Source organism: Nicotiana tabacum, chromosome 19 (genome assembly GCF_000715075.1).
Source record: "Nicotiana tabacum cultivar K326 chromosome 19, ASM71507v2, whole genome shotgun sequence".
In the NCBI taxonomy this organism is placed as follows: Eukaryota; Viridiplantae; Streptophyta; class Magnoliopsida; order Solanales; family Solanaceae; genus Nicotiana; species Nicotiana tabacum.
In genome coordinates, this window is record NC_134098.1 from 112,307,645 (window position 1) to 112,334,567 (window position 26,923).

At 36.9% G+C, this 26,923-nt stretch overlaps 1 protein-coding gene across 4 annotated transcripts; it reads right to left on the minus strand.

The window, feature by feature from the left end:
* Window positions 1–973: 973 nt before the first annotated feature.
* Window positions 974–26,348, minus strand: LOC107803356 (protein unc-13 homolog). 4 transcript variants are annotated; one of them, XM_075238407.1, is made up of 27 exons: window positions 26,064–26,348; window positions 25,928–25,960; window positions 25,560–25,735; window positions 25,374–25,438; window positions 24,736–25,078; window positions 23,463–23,529; window positions 23,235–23,388; window positions 21,922–22,089; window positions 21,646–21,756; window positions 20,097–20,306; window positions 17,088–17,189; window positions 12,638–12,868; window positions 10,925–10,999; window positions 10,668–10,748; window positions 9,027–9,212; window positions 8,770–8,925; window positions 8,395–8,487; window positions 7,390–7,461; window positions 6,284–6,401; window positions 5,527–5,705; window positions 5,194–5,275; window positions 3,401–3,502; window positions 3,127–3,233; window positions 2,343–2,420; window positions 2,167–2,262; window positions 1,926–2,021; window positions 974–1,469 (listed from the first exon to the last, which is right to left on the minus strand). In XM_075238407.1, the coding sequence occupies exons 2-27, from the start codon at window positions 25,933–25,935 to the stop codon at window positions 1,296–1,298; spliced, it is 3,330 nt and encodes a 1,109-aa protein (XP_075094508.1). In that variant the 5' UTR covers window positions 25,936–25,960; window positions 26,064–26,348; the 3' UTR covers window positions 974–1,295. The 4 variants fall into 4 exon arrangements, with proteins under 4 accessions (XP_075094508.1, XP_075094509.1, XP_075094511.1 ...); XM_075238408.1 differs by having other exon boundaries at window positions 10,925–10,992; window positions 12,634–12,868; XM_075238410.1 differs by having other exon boundaries at window positions 24,736–25,068; window positions 26,064–26,345.
* Window positions 26,349–26,923: the final 575 nt, after the last annotated feature.

Genomic DNA, 26,923 nt, shown 5'->3' on the forward strand with positions numbered 1-26,923 from the left:
TACGTGGATGTGAATGTCTCAGTTTGAACGTTCATTTTGCCTTGGTTGAACAATAGAATAGAGAGCTGCTTTCGTGATGTTGAGAATTTATTATGGAGAATTAAGACGGCCTTCTGTTAATTAGTACAATTTTAGGAGTCTAAAGATACATTCTTAAATCTTATTGGGCAATTGTGCCTAGCACTTAAAAGGGAACTGGAATTCTATGACAATCTCCAGCGGAGGCCTCCTTGTGCCGACTAGGCTTACTCCAACTCTGTAACATGCCGATCTCTGCCTCTATATAGTGTGTGATCAAGTATGAGTTACGTGCATAAGTTCTACTGTTGAGTTTAGTGTTCTGAACGATTTTCTAGTTCAATTTCAGTTGATGATATGTGCTTTGTAAATTTGAGAATTATCTGTATGTACCAGATTGGAAGATCTCTCATTCTTGGCTTTTAAAGCTCATTAATTTTTTTTCACTGTGCTGCTTCTAAAGGTCACAATATACTACAGTTTGCTTCCTTGCACTTGACATGAAACACAACTTTCGAATTGAGATGAATATATCTAGTTTAAGATCATGCGATCATGGAAATGAACAAAAAAAAAAAAATCAAGAGTCTTGTCTGTGCCTCGAAAAGTTCCATCAAGTGTTACCAGCTTTCCAACAATTCGTCATACGAAATTGACACTTTGTTAAGTGGAAGTGGAAAAATGAAATAGCCACTTTGAGCAGGTTTTTTGTGTTACTAAAGGGAAAAGGCAAGCAAACTACTAAATAAAAACTCGTTTTTGCAATCTCTTTGCAAATGAATGACCACAGAACGGAGAAATTGTTAGATATTTTTCCCACTGGAAGGCAAAAAATTACTTTTGCTTTTCCTTCTTTCATAAACCAAATGTCATAGTTATATCACCAGTAATTTGCTAAATCTAGAAAAATAAATGGCATATGCACCCCTAATCTTTAAAGTCACTTACCGAGCAATAGAACTCAATTTCAAAATCTTAGAAATAGAAGTACAAATGTATTCTCCCACGAAAGGAGAAATTATACATATACATGCCTCCAAAACAGGTTTTAAGATGGCAAAAAAATGCACACCAAACATATACATGGACAGAACAAAAAGAAAAGAAGCTATGCTTTAAGTATATGCCTTAAAGAAAAAACTCTGCCGCAGCAGATTGTTCTCATCGACGAATGAGATCATGAAAAAATAAGAAGTAAAAGAAAATTGACAGTGCCTATATTACAATCTCATGGAGGATTTTGCCAGGTCCACTAAAAAGTATACAGATCAAGTACACTAAGCTCCAGATTTGGGGATTTTGAATTGCTTTTTGACAAACTGAGAGGCCTCTGACTCTCCTCGATGACACAGAATCCTAAGTAGGGTCTTGGTATCAGCACCTAACTTGCCTCTTCCGCCCTGCATTTCTAACTCACTTGCGGATCTCAAGTCTTCTATTATTTCCCTGGTCTGTTTACCATAAAAAACAGGCGTTGTACATCAACCATTTAACATATTGTCGTAGAGAAGGATCACAATAAAATGTGATATATAAAGACCAAATAAGATCATCTTAGACGTACTAGAATTAGTGCAAAATATGGCCTTAATAAACAGTCTTTGAGGAGCAAGCAGATTTTTAAACGTATACATACCATCGCTTTTTCTACAATTGATATTAGTGTTACAGCATCTTTGACCAATTTTACATGAATAAATCTTTGTATCCGTTAAGATAGTGCTACATTTACACATTGTTATTGGGGGCAATAAAACAAGTATGAAAAAAGTGCATATTGCTCAGACAATAATTTCATAATAGAGGCATGGAAAAGCGAGGTACAAGCATCAGTAACCACAGGTACCAAAGTTTTTATGCAGTCAATTCTGCTTATCTTAGTACTTCATGGTGGTTGCTGAACTAACCTCATAACCATGCAGCTTTACCACCTGCCGAACACGTGCAACTTGATTTTCAACTACTCCACGAGGTAGCCCGTCCCCACCCGAAATGAAGAATTCCTTAAACAAACAACAAGCATAGGTGAGAAATAATCATATTGTAGGTCCACTAATTCAAGATATCAGGTAGAAAAAAATTAGCTTGGATATCTTCAGGTAGATAAAAAATTTCTCGGGCATATCCAACAAAAACCAGTTTGAATACCTTCAAGATCTCTAGATCCTCCTCCAATAGCTTAGCATCACCCAGGGAGAATACACGTGATGGTCCTCCATCTAATATGACTCTGAGTAGGCCATCCTGGTGAAATACGATTTCCAAAGAATTCAAAAATTACTGCAGTTAAAAACAGAAAACCAAGCAGCAGTAAGTACACAGACCAGTGATGCTTGAAGCAGTCCTGTCACAACACGATCACGGAGTGGCTCCATTATCACATCACAAAGTTGATTAAGAACCTGCAAATATTGGAAGACAGCTATACCATCTGTGCTTCTCTTTTTTCTGAGTATATATGAAAAGTGGGAGGCACATTCCAGCTCAGCAAAATGGATTGATGCAAGCAAAAACCATATTATGTTTGTATCACTTTTACAATTATCTAAATCAGGGATCCAGATGACCAAATCATTTTGCTCAGAAGGTTGAATGCAGATACTGTCTCTCACATTTCAATATTAGTTACAAGCCTAGGTGTTACTATAGGTCATTTATGCCGTTGTAGGAAAAAAATTCTCAACTCCAGTTTCTAACGGTTCAAAACCGGTGCTTCATAAACGAAGTTCGGATGGGATTTATGAATCAGATTTCTATTGCAGCAATTATAGTTCAACCTTCCACATCCCAACATTTCATCACAAGAGAAGTTTGAACAAACATTTAAGACCAAAAATTACTAAGCTGTACTTTCTTTCCATCACAAGAGGGAGATAAGGTGCAAAGAGCAGCAGATCAAGGAGCAACAGAGGATGTTCATCAGTGTTGGAATTTCATGGGATAGTTACTCTTTGCTGTTATTCTTCAGACTCAATTGCATCTTAAATATCTACAAGTTATTTATTTTTCCCCTTTCTGGACTTCATCAAAAGTTAATTCATTTCCCGTTTTCCACATTTATACGATGTTACTTATGTATAGAATAGTCTCAAATATAAGACGCAATACCATATCAAGTGGATCCATTACTGATTCCAACCTAGACTGAGAAACACTGGGTTTATAGAGATTCTCAATGAATGGTTCTCTTAAGTCCCAGAAAATGATTTTTGTTCCTGCAAAAATTGACAAAAATGAGTTAGGAATTATTTGCAATGAACCCCAAAAAAGTAGAAGACAAAGAAGAAGTCTCTCGCTAGTAAATCCACACATCCTTGAAAGTTATATTATTTGCAGAGAACCCAAAAAAGAAAAAAACAGAAGATAAAAACAAAAGTCTCACCAGTAAATTCACACATTCTGTCAATTGCGGCATTAATATCCTTTCTGCTTCCATCAAATGAGTCCTTCTGTAAATTTCTTGCAGTCTCTTCAGCTGGGCTCTCTTTGTTAGGAAAAATATTGAAATTAAGTTAATCCTTTTCCAGAAGAGGAAAGAGTACCACTACTCAAGTGGCATTCATCATGATAAAGAATTATATCTAGATTCTATAGGCTAAAAGTCCCAGCTGATATTGATTATACAGCAGCTATGCTTAATGGTAAATAGATTTCAAGTCAACTATCTCCCTCGTCCCCTTTTTAATTACAAGTAAGAAAAACAGGTTTGCAGTTCTTTATTCATATTTTTGTTTTCCCCAATTTCTTTTGCAAAACATTCCAAGCACACCAAGGCATAGGCTTTACCATACATAGTCAAAGCTTAAGTGCTCAGTACATGAAATAAGAAAAGTTTTGTAATTCTCGGCATTCCTAATTATGACATAATTTCCAAGAATATTCTACGCAATATTCTTTTTAATTCTCTTGACTAAGTACTAACATAATTCTTAGTGATTCACTTGAGTTTCAACGCGCCTCTTCAAACTCAAGGTGATGAAACAACTTAAGATTGCTTATTAGTAAACAAGAGTCACTGGAATCGTAAACAATTCCTTGAATCATCACCAGAAAGAAATTAGTGTTAGATTTTTTTTCCCCGAAAACTCACTGGCAATTGCACAGCAGAAAAAATTGCTTCTTGCAATGGCTTGAATTGGCAGCTGACGAGTACCAAAAAGTTGTTATAACAATGATCACAAATTTCAATATTTTTCTATCTAAGAAAAAATCAATTTAGAGAATAGACTAAATACTCAAACTCTAATAACACAAAGAAAAAGAAGAGAAAATAACTTGTGACTTCAAATTAAATGTTTAGAAGAGAGATCTAAATACACTCTTTGATACCATAAAAAAAGAGGATTTTTGCTTACCAGTAACAGAAAATTCACTGTTTAGACTTTAGAGGAAGGAATCAAGATCCAAATTCTAATACCACGAAGAGATAGAAGAGAAGAAACAAGTTTTGGGAATTCTTTCTTGAAAGGTTGCAGGACGAATGGCCAGACGTGGAATGACAATCTATAAGAGGTGCATTACGGCCGTAAAAGTCGCCGGAGGTAAGAGTGGTGCCGCTAAACGGTCAAAGGAATGAAATAAGATAGTGAATTTATGGAAAGATGGAAATATTTTAGTTGGGTAGATATTCATGAGTAGGGAAAACTACTCAAGTGTTTACCAAATTGTACACTCTGATACCATGTGAAAGAGGAAAAGAAGAGAGAAAAAACTTATAGAGATCAGATGGTTAACTACATACAAGAGAGCTCCTTATATAAGAATCTTGAACTATATGAATTAAGGACAGTTTTCTAATTCTTAATATTCTTAACTTTTATTTACGCAATATTCCTGATGGTTTTCCTGGCTTACAACACATCCATCCAACTATTTCTGTAAAACAGAAATCTAAAATAGAAAAGTAGTCTCCTCTTCTCCACCTGCCGCCATGTCTTCCTTTACTGTTCTTTTTTCTGTCTACCATCTTTGCAGTCTGTAAGGAGATAATTCCAATTGTCCACTTTATATAGAACGATTAAAGATGGAGAGCACCTTTTCAAGACGACAAATACTTCTTAACATTACTCAAAATTGTTAGAAAATATTTTTAGCTGCAAATCTAGAATTACATACTAAGAGGAGATAATAAGATAATATCAATATATTCCAAAGTCAAAAGGAGTTGTTCCTTACTTATCGATTTATCGTGATGCTTTTTCCTCGTCCACCGCTCCCAAATGCTGTCTTCCAATTTATTCAGTTGGCTAATAGCATACTGTAAGGATAAACGATGAGGTAAGCCTTAGAATTGCTTAAGACAGAAACACAATATCACACAGGTTACAAGTTAATTTAAAGTCCAGCTTCAAGCTAATGAAACTGGCCAGAGCCATGCTTTTCCAATTCAACCAGTGTAGATACACCCTTCAGATCCAATCAAAAAGGGGAAAGTGAAACAGAGAGCAAATGATTAACAGCTTGAGATCTTAATCGTACAAAAAGCGGGAAGGTAGAAGTTTAACTCACATGAAGGCTATTCAACTGAACACAAAGCGTTGATGTGGCCACTATGTCAATTTCAACAGACTTCAGGACATCCGGTATCCTTGTATCCTTCAACTCCTTCTTTACAAATGCCTTAATTCCATGTTCCCTTGAGTATCTTGTCAGAATAGGCACAGGTGGAACAACATCTTCCTTATTAGCTGCACACATATGGTAGCAAGTTCACGATGAAATATATATGTTTGAATTAGTGGGAAACAGTTCTGCAGAAACATATGCAAGATATGAAAATGCAAGAAGAAATAAAGCATGGTACAACTTTTGAATGCCAATAAAAAGAGAGCCACTAAACATAAGCTTCAAAGCTATTTGAAGATTGAACATGTTAAATCTTGTCGATGAAAAACTGGGCTGGTGATGAAGGGTTGTCAAACGGGTAAATTGGCAATTCATCCATAATGTGAGCCAGAAAAGAGGGAAAAAATAAAATGAAGGTTTTCCAATTATTAGTTACTAGGACAGAATATTTACAGCTCCAGTGGGAAGGATAGCTTCGAAACTGTAAAGAGGTACCCCTCCCTCCCTACTGTGAAATGGATTTGAATAACGCGGTAACGGAAGATCTAATAGTCCGTCCATCCATTACTATGATATATCATTCATCAAACCATAGTGCAGGATACAAAATGAACTGGGAGGATAATTAAACTAAAACAGCAGGTATATAAGTTTCAGTAAAGAAGAATTCTTTAAGATTGTGCAGAAAGCAACAATATACCAATCTTGTCTAAAATGGTCTTTGCATATACTTGAAATGCATTATCAATGCCGCGAAAGAGGCTACCCAGTTCCCCTGGCCTCATTGGAACTTTCAAAGCAAAGAACTGATCAACCGTCTGCAGTGACAAAATAGTTCAAACTCATTACAAAATTTGGTATCGTATAAAAGCATTTGTAAATTACTGTGAGCATATCAGAATCAAATGATCAAAGCAAAATGTCCACAGTCTGGCCACTTTTTAAAGTTCACTTCCTATATTTTCTTGTTGTGTCCCCCCCTCCCCCCCCCCCCCGGCGCTAGATAGGGAACCGGAGCTTCAGAAGCCTTTAGATCTACAAGTGTATGTACTCCGGAAGCTAAGTATTCTTCACTTAAGTTTCACCATATTAACCAAAACTAAAAAGAAGCTAGGCTGCTAGAGATAACATGGACACGAAGGACACACACAAACTTCATCTTGTAGCTGAGAGCAGTTGGTGTCAAACTTCGCTCTGAAGCACAAAAGTCTAGAGGCTAGATATGGCTTCTTTCATGGAGCATTATGCTTTCATGGGATACTATTTCAAAGTCCGGTTTCCATTTACAAGTTGTTTGCCTGACATATATTAAGATAATCTTCAGCTGTACATAAAACAAATCAATAAAGAAATAAATTTCGTTGTTGCTGACGCAATTATTGAAACTCTTCTTCCATATTACTGTGATTCCAATCTGTATCGGTCATATCGATATGCTTCTGGATTCTCTGCTGTTTAAAAGCTATATTAAATAAGCTAATCATTTGTTTTTCTACATCTATGGAAGATCCGTGATACATCTACTAGCATATGCAGTCAAGGGTAAATAAAGACTGAATACTACTACATCATCCTAGATTCTCACTTATGGATTAAACATGGACATGTAACATTAAAGTATCCACCCATATGTTGCTGAAAACAAGTTTTCAGACAAATTCACCATGTCTGTTTATCAATTGATGCCAAAAAGAAACACGATAAACTTAAGGCGTGGAAATCAGAATTCTGATAGAAAATTGATCCTGGGAAAAACAGAAAATTGCGAAACACATAGATGCAAAGAACAGAGTATAATTTTTGAACCTCTTCCACAATCCTGTAGACTTCAACAATTGAACTTCCATGCCTTTGTTGAGGGGAAACCGGTGTCCACCGCTGAAAACCCACAAAAAGGTAATTAAATTCATATGCTAAAAGCCGAGTCTTTGTTTAGAAGGAAGAGCTCAATTTATTCTTATTATCATATCAGTGAATTGAAAAGGGGAGATGCCCCATTTAACTTATACTTCGGAAAAAAAGGATATAAGACATAACAACAACAACAAGCTCAGTAATTTCCTACAAGTGGGGTCCGGGGAGGGTAAGATGTACGCAGTCTTACCCCTACCCTGGAGTGGAGGGCAGAGAGGTTGTTTCCAATAGACCCTCAGCTGGAGAACGGATGAAAAAAGAAAAGGTAATTGCAACAAGTAGGAATAACAACAAGATAAAATAAGATCGAATCCAAGAAAGCAGTTAAACTCTAAGTAGTAATAGCAATCTATGAATAACAGGATGTCATACTAACACTGATACTAGCGAACTGAGTAAGACAAAGAGGAGAAACAGTCGACTACCTACTAGCCTTCTACCCTAATCTTTGACCTCCACACCCTCCAATCTAGGGCCATGTCCTAGGTCAGCTCCAGCTGCACCATGTCCCGCCCAATAACCTCTTCTCAATACTTCTTAGACCTACCTCTACCCCTCCTGCTACCCACCGAAGCTAACCTATCACACCTTCTAACTGGGGCTTCTATACTTCTCCTCTTAACATGCCCGAACCATCTCAACCTCGCCTCCCGCATCTTATCCTCCACAGGGGCCACTCCCACCTTATCCCGAATAACTTCATTCTTAATCTTATCCAACCTGGTATGCTCACACATCCACCTTAACATCCTCATCTCAAATGGTAGAAAAATCTAAAATGGGAAATGATATATGCACAGAGAGTAGAAGGATTATAATGACCAAGGCAAAAAATTAAATGATATAATTGTTCAATGAAACACAATCAATAGAATCAGCAACTCCCTTAGTTATTACCTCCTGCTGAATAGCCCGGTCAACCCAATTCAAAATCCTTGCAAGTTGTGAATTCACCCATCGTAGTACCAATGTCCCAGATACAGTTTCAATCTAGAAAAAATCAAGAAATAAGCTAAGAAAGTCACCAAATTCATTATGAAAATATTAAGCATGATGCATAGCAACTTTATCAGCAAAACTGTCATACCCCAACCAAAACAAAGGCTCTGAGCATTTAGAATGCCGAGGTCAGAAGACAATAAATCCAATAAGCTTAATTTACTGGCCATAAGTCTTTCAATTGGAACTTCCCCATATAAATTTGGCAAAACAATGTCACCCTAAGTTAATCTAATATAAAATATATAAAGAAGCCAGGAAGAGTTTCCTAACCTTGAACAAATTTAACTTTCTGCAGTAAGCATCTGAAGTTCCATCAGCACAAGTAGATACGATAACTTGCATTATATACTGCTCAAGACTGTCAGCAGCAGGAAAGACAGCTATAGTATCCTCAGTCAGATGTTCCGCATTTTCAAGGAATGGTCTCTGAATGATTGACATTCACTCAAACCCCCATAATAAACATATTACCATGAATAATTCAAGCTAAACTAGAACTCCGGGAGATAAATTAATCATTAACATACCAATTTGATACCATAAAGCTTGTGAAGTATGGATGCAGAAACAGCAGCAGCTTTACGATGCCTTTGAGATAATATAGGCATGTAAATAGCATTATCTCTTTGCAAGAGTTTCTTTGTGTGTTCTGCAAGCAATGCTAGAGGATGTTCATTTGTTGCATGAGCTATTGCCTCAACATCTTGTATCATCTGCATAAAGCGATTATTCATGACGAACAGGGAAATTTCATTCATGGCCAATCTAGAGGAAACACGGAACTGAATAACAACACCCAAGAACTAGCTATGATGTATAGAGCATTCTTAGATGCCCCCAACAATGAACTCCGCACTCTAGTAAGAGGGGAAGTCCACCAAGCAGGGGGACAGTTGGTCTACTTGTGTTGTTAGAACCATAGGAAGCAAATCAATCAAATGTAACTTCTGGATGAACTTGCAAACAGTCATTTGTCGGGAAATATGAAACACCATGTCCTTTCATGTAAGAAGCGTATTCAACAGAAATGCACCATAATCGCACGAGATTCATGACATGTTAGCTGTGAAATAGAAAGAGAGAAGACCTGGACAAGTGCACTTGGACCTTTCTGATCCCTTTATGTTCTCGACTATTTTAGTATACCATTATCGTAAAACTACAGTCTACGTTAAAATATGAGTTTGTATGTTCTTGACTATTTTAGTATACCATTATTGTAAAACTACAGTCTACGTTAAAATATGAGAAATTTGTATGGACTGTTTAACTGGTCACAGAACATATGAAAGTGACTACTAATTACTTTTACTGAAACTTTTATTTTTTTTGATAAGGTAAATTGTATTAATCAAAAGGGAGAAAAAACTCCCGCATACAAGAAGTATACAAAAAGTAGAGAATTTACATCAGAACATGACTCCCTACAAATGACGCCCAATCTTCTACACAAGTAGGGGCTACATGTGTGCACCAAAAAGCGATCAGAGATAAAAGACTATTCTTAAAATGTGAAAACGAAGACTCAATCCCCTCAAAAACTCTCCTATTTACTGAAACTTTTATTAAAGGGGACATGCCTTCTACCTCTAATACGCCATGCTGGTCTGAGAGACTTTGAGCTTCAAATTCTTTGGACATTTGGCATTAGAATGGAATAAGTTAGTCATACAGTACAGAGATTGTGTTATATGATCTGAAGGCTAGACACAGTACATCAAATCCTCCTCTTGAACCAGTCATGCCCATCCCTTAACATAATTCATTATTGGTACATATAATGTTATTCGAACAGAGAAGCTCATTAGGCTGTATAGAATGAAGATTTTGCAATGACATTCATATTTAGCTACGAAATAGAAAATGAAGATAAAAGAATAAAGAAAAGATTTTAATGACCTAACAATGCAAACGGAAGTTCATAGTTAAGGTCCTCTACAATCTTAAGAAACTAATCTAACCAATCATAGAACATGCACTCTACAGTTAGGGTCCTCTACCATCTGAAGAAAATAATTTAACCAATCATAGAACTTGCACTTTACAGTTAGGGTAATTTAACCAGTCTTTGGACTTGCACTTCAAGCCAACAGAGCAAAAGGTTTCAATAGCAGTAATTATATTCAGAAACCAAGTATAGTTTCTTTTTCCAACAAGTAACAATTTACCCTTGTAAACGCATTTTTGATTGAAGATGTCACATAGAACTCTATCTGCTCTGTATCTGATATTGTTGCATATTCCATTGCCTGCACAAACATCAAATTTTGATACGACATTATTATTTCTAAGCGTCAATGTATGCAACTCTTATAGTTTATAGTGAACGAACAGACAGCACATAAAACATATGATTCTATTTCAGCCAGAACAAACATAAAATATTTCACCAGAAACAGGTAATCAGTAGGTAACTCAGACATACCGTTTCAGGTTCTTCTAAAAGAAGCCTTCGAACAAGCATAGCAACTGCCACAGTGTTTTCCATCATTGCTGACCCCTAAACAAAACTAAGATGTAAGCACATTCTTGTTTTTCTTTTCATGTCAATATGAGTTATTTCCGCTTGATGAACTCTCTCAAACCTATAGGAAAGGTAACTATCAAGTGAAACACGTCAGCAAACTGAGTCTTTTTTGAACTACAAGGTATCTTTTCGCTCTAAAAGAAACAAACAGCCTTTGAAGGGACTAAGATGCATTTTCACAAATTCCTGGAACCTTTTCTCCTTTTTTGGAAAATTTTTGGAGCACATATGAGATTCCAATTACCACAAATGCTTGGTTGCTTTTCCTAGAAAATCATATCTTTCATTGAGGTACCCAATGTTTACACCTTGTACACGGGGTTTTACCCCCTTTTACTTTCATCAAAATAACCATTACTAAACCAGAAAATATATCTTTGAAAGTTATGTTATATAAACAGAGAATAACATATTAAAACCTCTGCAGCTCTGAACTGCCAATGGTGTATGACGATGAAAACAATTGTTGCACCACATACGACATGAAACAGAGGCCTATATAAGGAAACATTACACAGACATACAAGATATTGACTAATCCACCATCACTAACTAGCACGTAATTAACTTTTTTCTTTGGGGGGTTTGGGGGAGGAGGGGAGATAACCGAGAGATCCCCGAGTGGCAGTGGTACACAGTTCAAAATTCAGTTAATAATTAACTCTTCCCCTCTACCCTTCCACACTTAAATACCAGACTTTCATTTGCGGCAGGGTTCCAAGCCCTGATTAGCACGTAAGTAACTATATTGACTGTGTCAAAACCACAGATTTTTCTCAATTTCCTTTACATCTAAATTACAACTGGCCATGTTTATTCAGACTAGCTGCTATTCTTTTTCTCATGATTGTGTGCTGAGACAGAACGGAAATTGATTCTAGGTTTGAATTCTTTAATTTTTTCCTGCGTATGCTCTCTTGTCTTTCATTGTCCCACCCCACCCCCCGGCAAGGGCCTGGAATAACCCAGAGGATTGGGCCTGGGAAAGCAACAAACAATTATAGACATTTTGTTTCATTTCACAAAAATCTCAATTGCTGATCATCTGAAGGAGGGGAGAATCAAAAGCGGCATTGACAAGCGAAAAACAAAATGTCCATATTGTTTCCGCCCAGAACAATGCGGAATCCATCAAAAGTTCACGTACCTCACTACATGAAACTCTATCTCTCTAATGAGATGTCTCACATCTCAATGATTTGTTGATTATAGTCCAGACAGTTTAACTAGGGAGTCCTTTAAGGTTTTGACTACTTAAAAAATTTGACAAAATTTTTAGACACAGCTTTTCTGTAATGTAACTTAAATAGAAGTAAATAATATCCTAAATGGAGTTAATTTCAACAGAAAAGGCAGAAAATTTGACATATTGGCAACCATTATTCATTGGAAAAGTGTAATTTGGAAGTTAGTTTCTTATCTTTAAAATAAAAAACGAGATTTATATCATATGCCACAAGCTCTAAGCTGATCAGTATATGTATTACCACAACACAAAAATTCAAAATAGGAAAAGACATTCATATAAATGCATAAGTTTAAAAAAAAGACTTAGCATGGGCAAAAAATTTGCAATCGCCTGATCAAAGTAAAACAGATTTGTTCACTAACCTCAGCATAATTGAGATGGTAGTCGCCCAACTGCTTATCAGCCCATTTTGATATAGGCAACAAGAAAGACTGCAAGAAAGTCAACTCTTGAAATCCCTTTTCAATTTCAACTCTAGAATGCAAACTCTTCAAGTGCATTCTCTCTTGTGGTCCCCTTTGTTCCTTTAATGGTATTTTCTTCAACTGTTCAATGACATATTGCAAGATCCTTTGCTCCCCTGTGATGACAAACTGCACAACACAAGGGGCACAGATCGAAATAGGACCATCAAGCACCAGACAATAAGCAAAGAGGAATTGATGGAACCATTGGATTCAACCAAGCAACCACATTTGAAATAAGGGTAACCAAGCAAGAAAGAAATTGTTGCAACGTGTCCGGACTTCGATTTTACAAACAGTTTGACTAAACAAGATGGAAGCAATTGCCTAACAATTCCCAACAACCTATCGCTGATTGGGACTGAATTTTACTTAAAACTGCAGAAGTTAAATAATGTGGAAAGAGGAGAGGATGAGGATTTTGTATTTCATAAAAAACCATAGTTGCCGGTAGGTGAAGTTCAGTGAGTTTTAATTGGACCATAATAGCACATTTGATTCAATGAAAAACAAATTTCGTTGAATAACACGAAGAGATGAATAGGAATTGAAGAATAACATTGGACCAAGAAGATTATTTTCACTTTAATAAAACATGCATTTCAAGTAATCACCTAAATTCAGCTATAATAAGTTAGAAACATAAGTGACTAATCATAGACAGTAGGCAGGCTACAAAATCTTCAATAAATTAAACCAAGGGTACTTCAAAATGGTGGGAAGTTTGGTCTTCTTTGGTAGCTTCACCAAGGAATTGTTAATACTTGTATTAATAAACGCATAATACCTAAGGTCAGGAAACATAGCGTGTGGTATTTTTCATACAAAGTACTGTTAATTTTGAGCAGGAAAATCCGAAAATGCAATCAAAATAATTAAAATCAGGTTTCCTATAGGTTCCATAAACGGCGTACAAAATGGCCACTAAGTAGGGAGCAGCAAGTACAACATCACACTTGATGCATCATTAGTTTTACAAGAGGATGAACCATCTGATCTGACCAATCAATACTCAAGAAGGTCATCCCAACAAACGAGAAAGTGAAATGATGGCAACTCTTGGTCACCCCCAGATTCATTTTATGCAAAAAAGTAAATTGACATTGAATGTTAACAAAAGACAAGAAGTACTCCAAGAGGATATCAGCAAGGGAAAAGGTCCAAAATTGCCCCTCTACTATGGTACTACTATGGTATATAATTTAAATTTGTCCCCCGTTATACTTTTCGTCCAAATCTATCCCTACCGTTAACAAAGTTTGCATAATTGCCCTCAACCCTAACGTCCCTCCACTGTGGCACCCAACCCCTCTAATATTTTGTCCATGTCAGCAACCAAGTCAGCAGGTCCCACTAATTAACCCACCCCTTTTCTTATTAAAATATTCTCATCTTCTTCTCCCTCTCTTAAGTCTTAACTCACAGACCTACACACTCCAAAACCTCCAAGTTGAAGTTGGTCGCCGTTCAAGGTGGTTCCGAACACACTTTGCAAAATTAGAATCATATATCTCCATCCCTATGTCAAGAAACATGGGCCTACGAAAATACATCTCAGAGAAATATATGTATTACCAGTTTACCACCATGGATTTTCCGACGAAATCGGCCTCTGACGACTTTTGGCCAGAATGGCCAACGCCAAAAAATGTGTCAAGTATCACAACCCCCTCTCTATCAAAGTTTCTAATAATTTTGAATGCCCCAATTGGCCGAATCAAGCTTTGAAGAATAGAGCATTGTTCCGGCGGCACCACCAGCTCCACACAGTGAACTACAAAGAAATTTAACAACAATTTGGTGTGCAACTTTGAATTTTAAACCAACAGATGTGAACTTTCGAACACCCAACATCGTAGGTTCCCAAAATTCACTATAGTGGACGAATCCAAATCTCATTTCAGTCAGAACACAAATCGATTCTCAAAAATCAACTTGTAATATAGCCATTCAATTTCAGCAACCATAATATAAAGTTCGGAACTGACGAACTGGAGTTGTAGGTGTAATTTTGTCAAACTGCTGAATTTTCAGCTCAAAAGTGGTCTAAATCTTCACGAATCAGCCCCAAAATATGGATATGAACTCTACAAAACGTTTCTGATTGTTTGGAACAATATCCAATCGAAATAGCTTCGATTTGCGGAAACCCGATTATTGGATTCGGAGTTTCAAGCTTCGTTAATGGCTGTTATGGAATTTTCGAATTTCAGGTTCTCCCTCAAGCTTCTCAACTTAGTGTATTGCACAACTCACCAGACAACATTTTGATCCTATAGATGGAATTCAAACAATGATTCGTTTAATCGTCAAGCCGAATATTTTCTACGCCAAATGCGCAAGCATTTTTGGGGTTGTTCTCAATTGTGTTATTATAAGTCGATTGCCCAGTTGTTCTAACTTCGATTTCTGTAATTTTCTTGTTGATTGGGCCAACCAAAGTTATATGGTTTGAGGTTTCACAAATGGGGTCTCGGATAATTCGAGGTTTCATAAGATTGAGGATGTTTATTAAGAGTTCCATGGCAGAATTTCTTATTTTTACATCTTGGCATACGACGGGTTTGGGGGGTCTGTGGGGTTTTAATTTGGTGGGGTCGAGTGACTTGGCAGCTGACATGGAAAAAATTGAGGGGGCCAGCTGCCACGATGTAGATCCGTTAGGGTTAGGGGCAATTTTTAAAAGTTGATTAACGGTAGGGGCTAGACTGGACGAATAGTATAACGGGTGGTAGAAGTAAACAATATAGTATAGTTGAGGGGCAATTTTGGACCTTTTCCCTATTAGCAATGCTAACTAGCATAAAAAGATCGAAGCCTTCCATGTTTTTAGCAACTCATTCAACTAGAAGGTACATGATTTTCCTGGTTCTTCAAGCATAATAGATTCAAGAAATATCAGGTTCTTTTCTAAATAGGAAATTGTAGGTTATGCCACAATATTCCATAGAGGTTGTGGTCCATTTTTTTTTTATAAGGTAAATTGTATTAATCAAAAGGGAGAGAACTCCCGTATACACGAGGTATACCAAAAAACGTAGAGAATTTATATCAGAACATGATTCTCTACAGAAGACGCTCAATCTTCTATACAAGTAGGGGCTAAATGAGTGCACCAAAAAGCGATCAAAGATAAAAGACTATTCTTAAGATGTGAAAAAGGAGACTAAATCTCCTCAAAAGCCCTTATATTTCTCTCCCCTCATACGACCCACATGAGAGCTAACGGGGCGAACTTCCACGCCTTTTGCTTTCTTCTTCTACGGAAACCGGCCCAGCTATATAACATTTCCTTTACAGTGCTTGGCATCACCCATTGAACACCAAAAAGATTCAGGATTGCCCTCCACAAAGCAGAGGACACAGGGCAGTGCAACAAAAGCTGATCAACTTCTTCCTCTGAGCTTTTACACATGTAGCACCAACTAACAAGTGTAATTCATCTCTTTCGGAGATTTTCAGCAGTCAAGATCACTCCCCTCGCCGCTAGCCATGCAAAAAAGCACACATTCGTGAGCGCCCTAGGAATCCAGATCGAGGAGTATGGAAAAGTGGCCTCCTCTCTCACCAACATACTCTAGTAAAAGGACTTTACGGTGAACAAACCATCGCCACGCAAGCCCCATCTCCAAGAGTCGCAGGATGGCTGGGGCCTGTCTTGCCCGTATAGCAGTGCCAACAAATCTTGGAGCTCCGCAATCTCCCAATCTTGCATGTTCCTTCTGAATGAGAGGTCCCATACAATCCCCTTCCATGCTCCTTACGAATCTGTTGGACCATCAGTTCCTTCTGGTTTGAAACTCTGAAGACGTAGGGGAAGGAGACCCTCAGAGTATCCTCTCCACACCACCTATGATTCCAAAAGCTGATTCTCCTTCCATCTCCCATCCTGTAGGTGATGTTGCCACTGAATGCTTCCCAATTCTTCATGATGCTCCTCCACATGCCACACCCGAAAGGTGTTGTGATTGCCTTGGTCCTCCAACCCCCTCCCGTGGAATCGTACTTTTCTACTACGACCTCCCTCCATAGCGCATGCTCTTCTACCCCGAATCTCCACAGCCACTTTCCCATTAAAGCTTTGTTAAATATCCTAAGATCTTTCACTCCAAGTCCACCCCACTTCTTTGGGGAAGTGATTGTCTGCCAATTCACTAGATGAAACTTTCTAGTTCCATCCGCCGCATCCCAAGAGGTTGTGGTCCATATCCGCTCTAATAATTAATAATGAAAAAAGTAGTCCAAACTCCAAACAATTGGTATACCATCAGCATGTTAGTAGTCAAGCAAATGCTAGTAACGTTTTAAGCAACTCTGAATAAAAACCAACAATTTTGTCATTTTATACCTGTCGAAATAACACCCAAGCATAGCAAGTGTAGTGGATGGTTTCGGTGATTCCCAAAATACGCCACGTAGACTTAAGAAGCTCCAAAATTTCTTCAACTTCCTGGTGAGAAGAGATGAAGTTCATAATTAGTCATTCACACCTACAAATGGATTTTCAAAGGAATGTACTTGCATTATATCATTTCTTGCACTACTATTTAGTATATTATCGATAAAACAAGTGAATGTGTTTCACATAAAACAACAACAATTTTCGCCTCAATCCCAAGCAAGTTCGGGTCGGCTACATGATCCTCACCAATGATGTTGTTCCATTTAAGCACCTTAGCCCCATGTTATCAATAATCAATAATAATAATAATAAAAGGTACTAAAAGTTCTATACAAGAAAATGCATATAAATCTCAAATAAGATTAAAAGACCCCTAGAAGACATAAGACCTAAAGTAACCATACTAACATGACGAAAATATAGTCCCAACTAATAGGTATTGCCTAATTAAATCCTTTCTGTTGTCCCCTATTTTTCGCTATGTCTGCGTGGATTCCAGGAGATTGTAGATTTTTCGAGACAACTTCCTTTCGTGTGATTGGGGGTATCATCCCTTTTAACACCTTCACTCGCCATGTCCCTCTATTATTAACGTGCATAACTAGACCGCAAACCAAATGACCCCTAAAAATATTACCTTCTTCCTTTTCTTGAGAAAGGTAATAACCTAAGAGAATTACTTTCTCTTATTCTATAAGAGAGTTAAGCAGGTCTCCGTCAACATGCCTGCTTATGCTCTGAGGGTATGTTGGTTATTTTATATTACAAATGTGCATTATTTGGCTATTCTCTAGGCTTTAATGCTTTCTTGTGGATTGCAAATGACGAAAAAAACAGAAATATTCAGCTCACAAATCCGCAGCCTTTTGCAATATGGGCCCGAAGAGTGTTTTCGTAAATGTGTTTAAACGGAGCAAATTAATTGGCCAAATAATTTAGTGTCTTGACCAATTTACCCCTTGGCTTATCATTCTTATTTACGGTATTTCACGTGGACGTGTCCCCTATCCCATTAATTAGCTCTGCATTTCTGTTATTTTAACTTACTCCTGCTGATTAACATATCGGCTTTCTTCTACAGCCAACAAATCCAAAATCGAGTTTCCTACCTTTTTGCTTTTTTGCAATTTCTCTGTTAGTACAAGGAAAGGATAAAAAAGAAAGTAGTACAGAAAATTTGAAATATTGTTAAAGATGTGTAATGAAATCCACTTGGTTTTCATCAACAATTGAGTTAAGCAGGTCTCCGTCAACATGTCAACATGCCTGCTTATGCTCTGAGGGCATATTGGTTATTTTATATTACAAATGTGCATTATTTGGCTATTCTCTAGGCTCTAATGCTTTCTTGTGGATTGCAAATGACGAAAAAACCAGAAATATTCAGCTCACAAATCCGCAGCCTTTTGCAATATGGACCCGAACAGCGTTTTCGTAAATGTGTTTAAACGGAGCAAATTCATTGGCCAAATAATTTGTTGTCTTGACCAATTTACTTGGCTTATCATTCTTATTTAAGGTATTTCATGTGGACGTGTCCCCTATCCCATTAATTAGCTCCGCATTTCTGTTATTTTAACTTACTCCTGCTGATTAACATATCATCTTTCTTCTACAGCCAACAAATCCAAAATCGAGTTTCCTACCTTTTTCGCTTTTTTGCAATTTCTCTGTTAGTACAAGGAAAGGATAAAAAAGAAAGCAGTACAGAAAATTTGAAATATTGTTAAAGATGTGTAACGAAATCCACTTGTTTTTCATCAACAATTTTATTTTCACGAAAAGTTGAAGTCACTATATTTACATATAGTCTTACTTTTAGCAAATTCACATATGCTTTTGATCGAGTTTTCTACTTCTAATGAGTTTTAACTTTTAAATAAAAAATTTACAGAAGAAATGCCTAATGATTTTTTTTCGCTAGCTAGATAATGAAGTAGATTTTATACAAGCAATTCAGTGTCGCCGAGTCCACGAAGGTACCTACTTGGACGTACATTAATCAAAATATTATTCAAGGTCTGATGTGCTATACAAGAGGAAGAAGGAAACAGAGTTAACAAAAGTAGGAGTAGTGAGAGGGGAAAGAAGTAGCTGGGAAAAGATAGCGTGTAACCACGAGGCTGGAGGCAGTAAAGAGGAAAAACTTGGAGCTCTATTTGAAACCTAAATGACCTTGAAATAGACCTTAAGGGAATTAAATCCCTTGATATTTATTGAGATGCCTAATATATAGATAAGAACAAGGGTAAACGTGGAGTATTTTTGTGTTATTTGTTACACTGAGATAGCATGACATATCTATGACTTACAAATTGCACGAGGATGTGCAGTGATTTATTTCTACATTGTATTTGTATTCACAAGTAATTGCTTGATGCCCACTTTTAAGTGGCAATCAATAAAGAAAGCACAGAAGATACTATGATTTTCTGCTATGTGTATTGTCTTTCCATTTATTTATTCATTGAAGCACCAAGCACGACCTGTTGCTGGTGCAAATTAGGCAAACTGGAGAGGTGAATTTATTTTCTTCCAAGAACATTTGCGGCTAAATCAAGTCATTTTTCAAGAGACCTTTGTTAAACTGCCATACATATGGATACAAATTATAAACTGACTAGCTAAATTTTGTATGTATTTTGAGCTAACAACAACACACATACATAAATAGGTAGAGGGTAGCATTTACGATTTTTCTTTCTCTAATTCTTCGAGTCATTTTAAATTAGTTTTGTATTGTATGATTTTTCTTGAGACTATTGTTTATCTCCGTCAACCCAATTGTTATTGGGGCCGTGCACAGTACTGGTTATCCTAACTAGTTCTAATATACAAGAAGCATGATGGCCATCTTATCCTGGCACCATAAGGCATAGCAAGAATGGCAAGAAATTCTATAATGGAATCCCAAATTGTTAAGAGAGAATGACCTTCAAGTGGGTTTTAACTGACCTCTGTAAGCTTTCCCTCATCTAAAACATCAAAAACACTGAGAAGTAGTTTCTCGTATAATTTGACATTCAGGTGATAACCATCCGCCCAGTGGCATACTTCACCAGTTAAGTCACCTCGAGCTGGCCTTTCTGCCAGTGGATTAGCAATCTCTCTCAACGATTTTAAACATTCTGTCCTTTGCAGCTCAGCCGCAGGAGGAGGAAAAGACTGAAACAAGAAAATAATAAACTTTATAGCACATCATATGGTATAGCATAACAAAGCACTTTTTTCTTGTAACATTGTTTCTCCGGACACAGGTGTTCATAGTATATGAAATCAAAACCTTAGTTTGAGAAAAAAAAAAGTGCACAAACAATGACAAAGAGAATCAAACAAGCAAACAAGAACAAACATCAAAGACAGCATGTCACTTGAACTACTTCCATGGGTCAATAAGATTTTTAAAAAGAACGTCCTTTTGAGGAGAGTACCAAACAAGAAACAAGAATAAATATAAGTACCAGAAGATAAAACGTGTCAGTTTACAATTATAGACACGTCTTTATAACCGAGAAACTAAATGGATTAGCGAACCTCCAATCTAAAAGATGAAAACCCTCTTACCATTTCTAATTTTTATTCTAAGCAATTCTATAATTTGGCATATGATGATCAAGATTCAAAACCAAACTCTCAAGTAATTTGTTTGAAAGAAGTGCCATGACCCCACTTGTGGGATTTCACTGGGTTGTTGTTGTTGTTGTTGTTGTTGTTGTTGAAAGAAGTGGCATGAATCCACAGTTCCAATCCATCTATTTACTATTTAAGATACTTAATATTTTTTCAGTAATAAATTAGCAAAATGAAATCCAACTAGGGTTGCCACAAACTTACATTCATTGCGTCGACCTTTAGGCAACTTGGTTAATCATGATATTCCCCTATTGACAAGAACGATAGTTTCAAAAATAATGTTGTTAGTTTGTTGTTTGTATAGATGATAGAGGAACACGTGTTTCCTGGCTCATTCTTTTTATTTTATTAGGTAAATATAAGAGATCAATAAAATTAATCAAATACTGAAGTTTTAAAACTGCACCGAGCCAAAGTCATTTCGGTTTGATTGGTTTCTTTGTTTGCGAACTAAAAGTCGATTGGAAACTAACTAAACCAACTGAATGCATAATGTTACTCAAACTCGGTGGCATGGTGTACGTTAAAGATGTGCATGCTCCACCTTCAAATCCTAAGTCCGCCACTGAGACTAGAAAGTAAGTAGGCATTTGGATAATATTTGAGTTGAAGCTGAATAAAAGAGTATTTGATGTTCAAGTTGAAAAAATAAAAACTGTGGAAGTTGAAGATTTATGAGTAGAAACCAGTATTTCCTTGAAATATGCATTCAGACCACTATTTTAATATTTTATTTGAAGTTCAAATATTAAAGTTCAGTTATTGCAAGTGCTCGTGGCCAAACTAGTATTGTAGATACTTAAGTTCAGTATATATAATTAAACCAGAAATATGTCTTCACCAAAAGTAGGACAGAAAGAAAAGTACACACCTCAGATTCCTCAATCTTAGCCAAAAGAACCCTTAGCTCATTTGCTTTTCGCCCAGATTCCCCAAATCCTACAGCAGGATAATTTATGAGCCCCTCCTCCAACATGTTTAACTGAACTGACAGAAAAGGAAATATGTAACAGAAATGTTAAATACATTTCATACAAATTTAGTCCCATAAATTAACAACTTTGCAAAGCCCATTACAGTAATTAGGAAGAAAAGGAGGGGAGAAAAAAATTGCATCTTTATAGTGAATGAGAAAGACTGCGCTTACTTGTCTTTTTTGCCACTTGATATACGACTTCTTGTCGGAAAACTCGGTTCGTGAAATACAACATAACAATTCCAATGGGATCAAGATTGTATCCATCCTTTTACCCACTTTTCCGATCATCGCATTAAGGAGCCCAAGTCTTGTCCTGACATCCATGGCCTCAGAAATCTGTACATAATAATCAGGTAAGAACCCATTAAGTATGAGACTGAAATTTCTAAATAATAGAGCGCTGCATAATAATTTTTTTAAACGTTGGTTACTCCTCAGTTCAAAGACATTATATCAAACTTTAGTAACTCCATTCTACCGTTCTCTTTTAGATCTACGAGTTTCACTCTAAGTCAAGCTAAGAGTGGTAGACCTGCCTTCACAAGATTAAGACATAATTAAATAAATCTATAATCATGGTTTAACAGTTTTCTCACTCAATTAGAAAGCGCTCCCTCTGCCCCCCAACGGAAAAAAAAGATCAATGGAACTTGTAGCCATCGTCTTTACTTTGCGGACAGTGCCCTATTAATGGATTGTAGAGTCCTAAATAATGTGGTCACCATGTAAAGAGTCCCAAATTTTTCACTCATTGATGATAAAAAATGCTAGATGCAGTCGCTTGGGCAACTGAGACTGTTGAATTATACCAGAGAAACTGGCCTAAAATTGGATCACAGAATGAAGGCACAAAATTATGCACCCAAGTCTCGGACTAGCCATTATGAAAGTACAACTAATTTGTACTGCCATTAGCTTTAGGATCACTTCAATGATGAATATCCCAAGTGTTGGACAAGCCATTACCTATATATTAATGTCAGAATGTTAGTGACTAAAGTAAAGTACTTTGCACATCCCAAGTCCTTTTTCCACTCTGGGACTGCTCATCATTCTGTTACTTCTGACAGAGTGAAAATTTTGGGACTCTATACATCAGAGTTCCCCTTTCTTTGCATTATGTCACTAGATTGATTCCAACTGTCTCCTTTCTCTACGCAATTAGTGATCTATTTCACATCATCTTCCCAAAAAGACCTCCCCCTGTTTCCGGAATGATATTCACTACCTTCTACCTCCCCTAGAAAGAGACCACTCTGATATATCTCCCATACATGTTAAATTTTGGTAAATAACATGTGTAAAGCTGACTTTGAGAAATTCCATTTTCTGCATACTTTTCCCTTCTCTAAGCTTAAGTTAATCAGTGACCGTGATTAAGCCTACAAAGTACACTGATCTTTTAGATAGAATGAGCATTTTGATTAAGAATGTGACTACAAGTACAGATAAAAAAGTAACAAGGTCATTTATTTTCCTACCTCCATCTGGACACGCATCGTCTCCAACAAACTGACCAGTCCAGATAAATGCTGGGACTGGGTCATTACATTTTCACTCTTACTCCGGCCCAGCTTCCTCATCAATATAGATTTCTTCTCCTTCTTTTTGTCCTTTGATGGTACAATAAGGCCCCTGTGCATACATAACGCATATTAAATACCTTTAATTAATGAGATGGGAGAAGTTGCAAGCAACGGCAGAAATACCCTGAAGCTCCTGCAGCAGCCAGGAGGATCTCATATGCTGTTTCACGGAGGTCATCATCGCCAACACCTACGAAAAATAGAGGTATAAGTATTTCCTATCCATCCGCGTAAAAGCAAGAGAAGAGAACAATTCAAAAAAAGATATTAAATTCTACAAGTCAGAAAATCTACAACAACAACAACAACAACCCAGTATAATCCCACTAGTGGGGTCTGGGGAGGGTAGTGTGTACACAGACCTTACCCCTACCCTGGGGTAGAGAGGCTGTTTCCGATAGACCCTCGGCTCCCTCCTTCCAAGAACTCCCCACCTTGCTCTTGGGGTGACTCGAACTCACAACCTTTTGGTTGGAAGTGGAGGGTGCTTACCACTAGAGCAACCCACTCTTGTCTAGAAAATCTAGAAAAAATTAAAAGCTTGTTAAAGGTCAGAAATTCATTAACGTGGCATCAAGGGAGTGCTAACTCTTTCTAATCTAGAAAAGTTAAAAACAAATATAGGATTTGCAGCTAAATTTTTAAATAACGCCTATCAGCTAGACAAAGTTAGAATATCAAAAAAATCACACAAGTCTGCTGGAGACTATGGTGAATTTCTTATGTTCCTAGTAGAAAGGGGACATATATTGTCCCAACATTAAACCACTATAAAGTATGCTACATTCATGGCCGAGGTGCATTGCTCGAACTGCAATTAACATGGATGAGAATTGAAATCCATAATTGGTGGGTGAAAATTGTTTGCCTTGTGTAGTTGCCCGCAGGGTCAGCTCAATTGGCAAAATTGAGGGGTTTGTGTCTAATGTTACGAGTTCGAGCCCTGCAACAAGCGAACTAACTCTGGTATTTAAGTGGAGAAGAGTAGAGGGGCAGGCCCATCATCCCTGAGTTTCAAAGGTTGTGGTTGGCCTAAAGGGTCAGTTCCAGATGGATTTTTCGGTCATGGAAAAAAATTGGTGGATGAAACTTGCACACTAACCTAGAGTAGTTATATAGTACATCAACATCGACGCTATTAATGGTTTCCTAGTCACGTGTCAGCCTCATAAGCACAAAGTAACAAGCAGTACAAATATAGCATCAAAGAATGATCTCGAATTACTGACTCTCCTGATCTTCTTTATTTCTCTGGTATAACCAACTACATGCATAGCACCTTAGAGCTAAGAAGCAAATAAATCTCAACCCAATAATGCAAAAAATGGCCACAAAATTATGGAAGTGGAACAACCAGTCCACCATATGCATATACGCCTAAAATAATCATGCTTACCGGTGGCAAATGAAGGCAATCCAAGCACAAGATCAGAAGCATCATTGAGAACTCTTCTTGAATACCTTCTATTGTCAACTTCATCTAGATCGTCAAAGTCATCAAAATCCTCAATGTCATCAACTGTCAACTCTTGTTGTTGTGTGGAATTGAGAGACATGGATTTGGATAGACTAGACGGCTCTTCAAATGGTTCAGTATCAACGGACTCTGACGTTGACAGTGTTGCCAAATTTGGTAATGGCGTGGCAACAGGGACAAGAGGGGGTAACCTTCTTGGAGGCGAACCCGATAATTCAGGATTTGTAGCTAGAAAGAATTCATCAGTTGAACCTGCATTACTCTTATACCAAAAGGAAATCATTGAAGAATGGAAATAAAATTGATGTGCATAGAAGGCCTGAAATAGTGCTTTGCAATAGGCAAAAAGTATTGCATAACAATTCCCTAATGGAATAATTATAAGCTATAATAGATCAACCTCGGGAACTGGAACATTCATAAATAGCAGAAATTAATGTAGAAGTGCTGTATAACAATCCCCTAAGTGGAATAATTATAAGCTATAATAGATCAACCTCGGAAACTGGAACATTCATAAATAGCAGAAATTAATGTATATGAAAGTTCGAATTTACCATATGAGGGAACAGAGTGCTGTCATGGTAATCTCTAATAGCTTCAGATAGTTCAAGGAGTCCACCTACAAAAAAAAAAAAAAGGAAACAAAAAATAAAATAAAGCAACTAAACTAGTTGAATAAAGTGAACTGCTAATGTAATAACTAGAATTCATATATGTAGAGTATGTATCTTGTTCCGTACCTTTTCTTGCGCAATTGAGGACGAAATCAACGCTCACTTGATCAAGATCCACGTCATCCAAGGAAACAGCCCCGGGAGGCATTACCACCTTCTTGATTAAGCTTCCTGAAAGTATAAAATTCAAGAGTATCCGCCTGTCTCGCCGGAATCTTTGCAGCAGCTCTGTATCATTCTCCCTACATAAAAAATTAAACTCTCTACTATTAAATCTCCTTAAAAAACCCAGAATCCTTAACCTTGGCTGCCAAAGGACTTTAGATTTAGTTATTTACTTCAAACCAACTATAGGATCTATATATGATTCTTATAAACACTAGCAAAACGAAAAAAGAGCGGATATCAAAGCCAAGATTTTAAAGATTACTTACTCTTCCATGGCAGCTCACACTTGCATTCACCAACTGAAGGGGGGGAAAACAAAAGCCCGAGTTTAGAATTAAATTACCACAAGATTAAGTGAAATTTGAACGAGCCAAAAAGGCAATTAGTCTTTGAAGTAAGTACCGAAATGCAGAGGGATTCAAATGGGTTAATTGAGAAGAGCAAGAAGGAGTTCAAGACTGAAAAGATCTTAGGGAATCCAAAAGAAGTCAAGACTTGAGAAGAATCCTTCAATTCAGGTGTGAATGTGAAGTGTCTATCAGTGATGCTGATGAAGATGGCTGTAGTGAGAATAACCCCCTAAGGCTTGATTGGGAAAGCTCGGTCGGATTCCAGATTTGTATGCCGTAGTCGCAGCGTTTTATATTTTTTAGACGCGGCTCGTCTATTCAATAATTTTAGAGTGAGATTTCTGATATCTACGGCATTTGAATATAAATACTAATAAATTCATTAATGCGATTTTGCGTTTTACTATTTATATAAGTAGATTTGATTACTGAAAACTTTTTTAAAAGAATTCTAAATTGAATCTTCAAAAGTAAATATAGTAACATAAATCTATATGTATATACTATATTAAAAGTACCAAGTCACTTAGCAAAACATCGTTAACCTTTTATACCCTTTTAAAATAGTCTTTACAATAGACAAAATTATAATTTAATTTTTGTTTTCCTAATATTTAGAACTTTAAAATTAACTAAAAAATTCTCTTATTAAATCTTTACTTATTTTGAATTCAAATTATTATCTTAATTATATTTGAACTACTATCCTTTTGTGCATGACTACTTATTATGTAAGACTTGTTCGTTTCTGTAACAACCCGACCGGTCGTTTTGCTTTCTAGATCCTCGTTCCCCTAAATAAATATCTCTGTATGTATTTTTACCATTTTATGACTAGCGAGGATAGTTAGTTCGGGATTTGGAAAGGTTCGGGTTGAAATTGGAACACTTGGTTCCTTAAGGATGGTTAAA

Bases quoted from the DNA above. Each gene is read 5' to 3' on its own strand.
- LOC107803356 (XM_075238407.1), bottom strand. The intron at 11,000-12,637 runs GTTAGTGAACAA...AGTTTTGTTTAG, and splicing joins ACCATCTCAATTATGCTGAG to GGGTCAGCAATGATGGAAAA. The intron at 5,706-6,283 runs GTATATTGTTGC...ATATGTGTGCAG, and splicing joins GACCATTTTAGACAAGATTG to CTAATAAGGAAGATGTTGTT.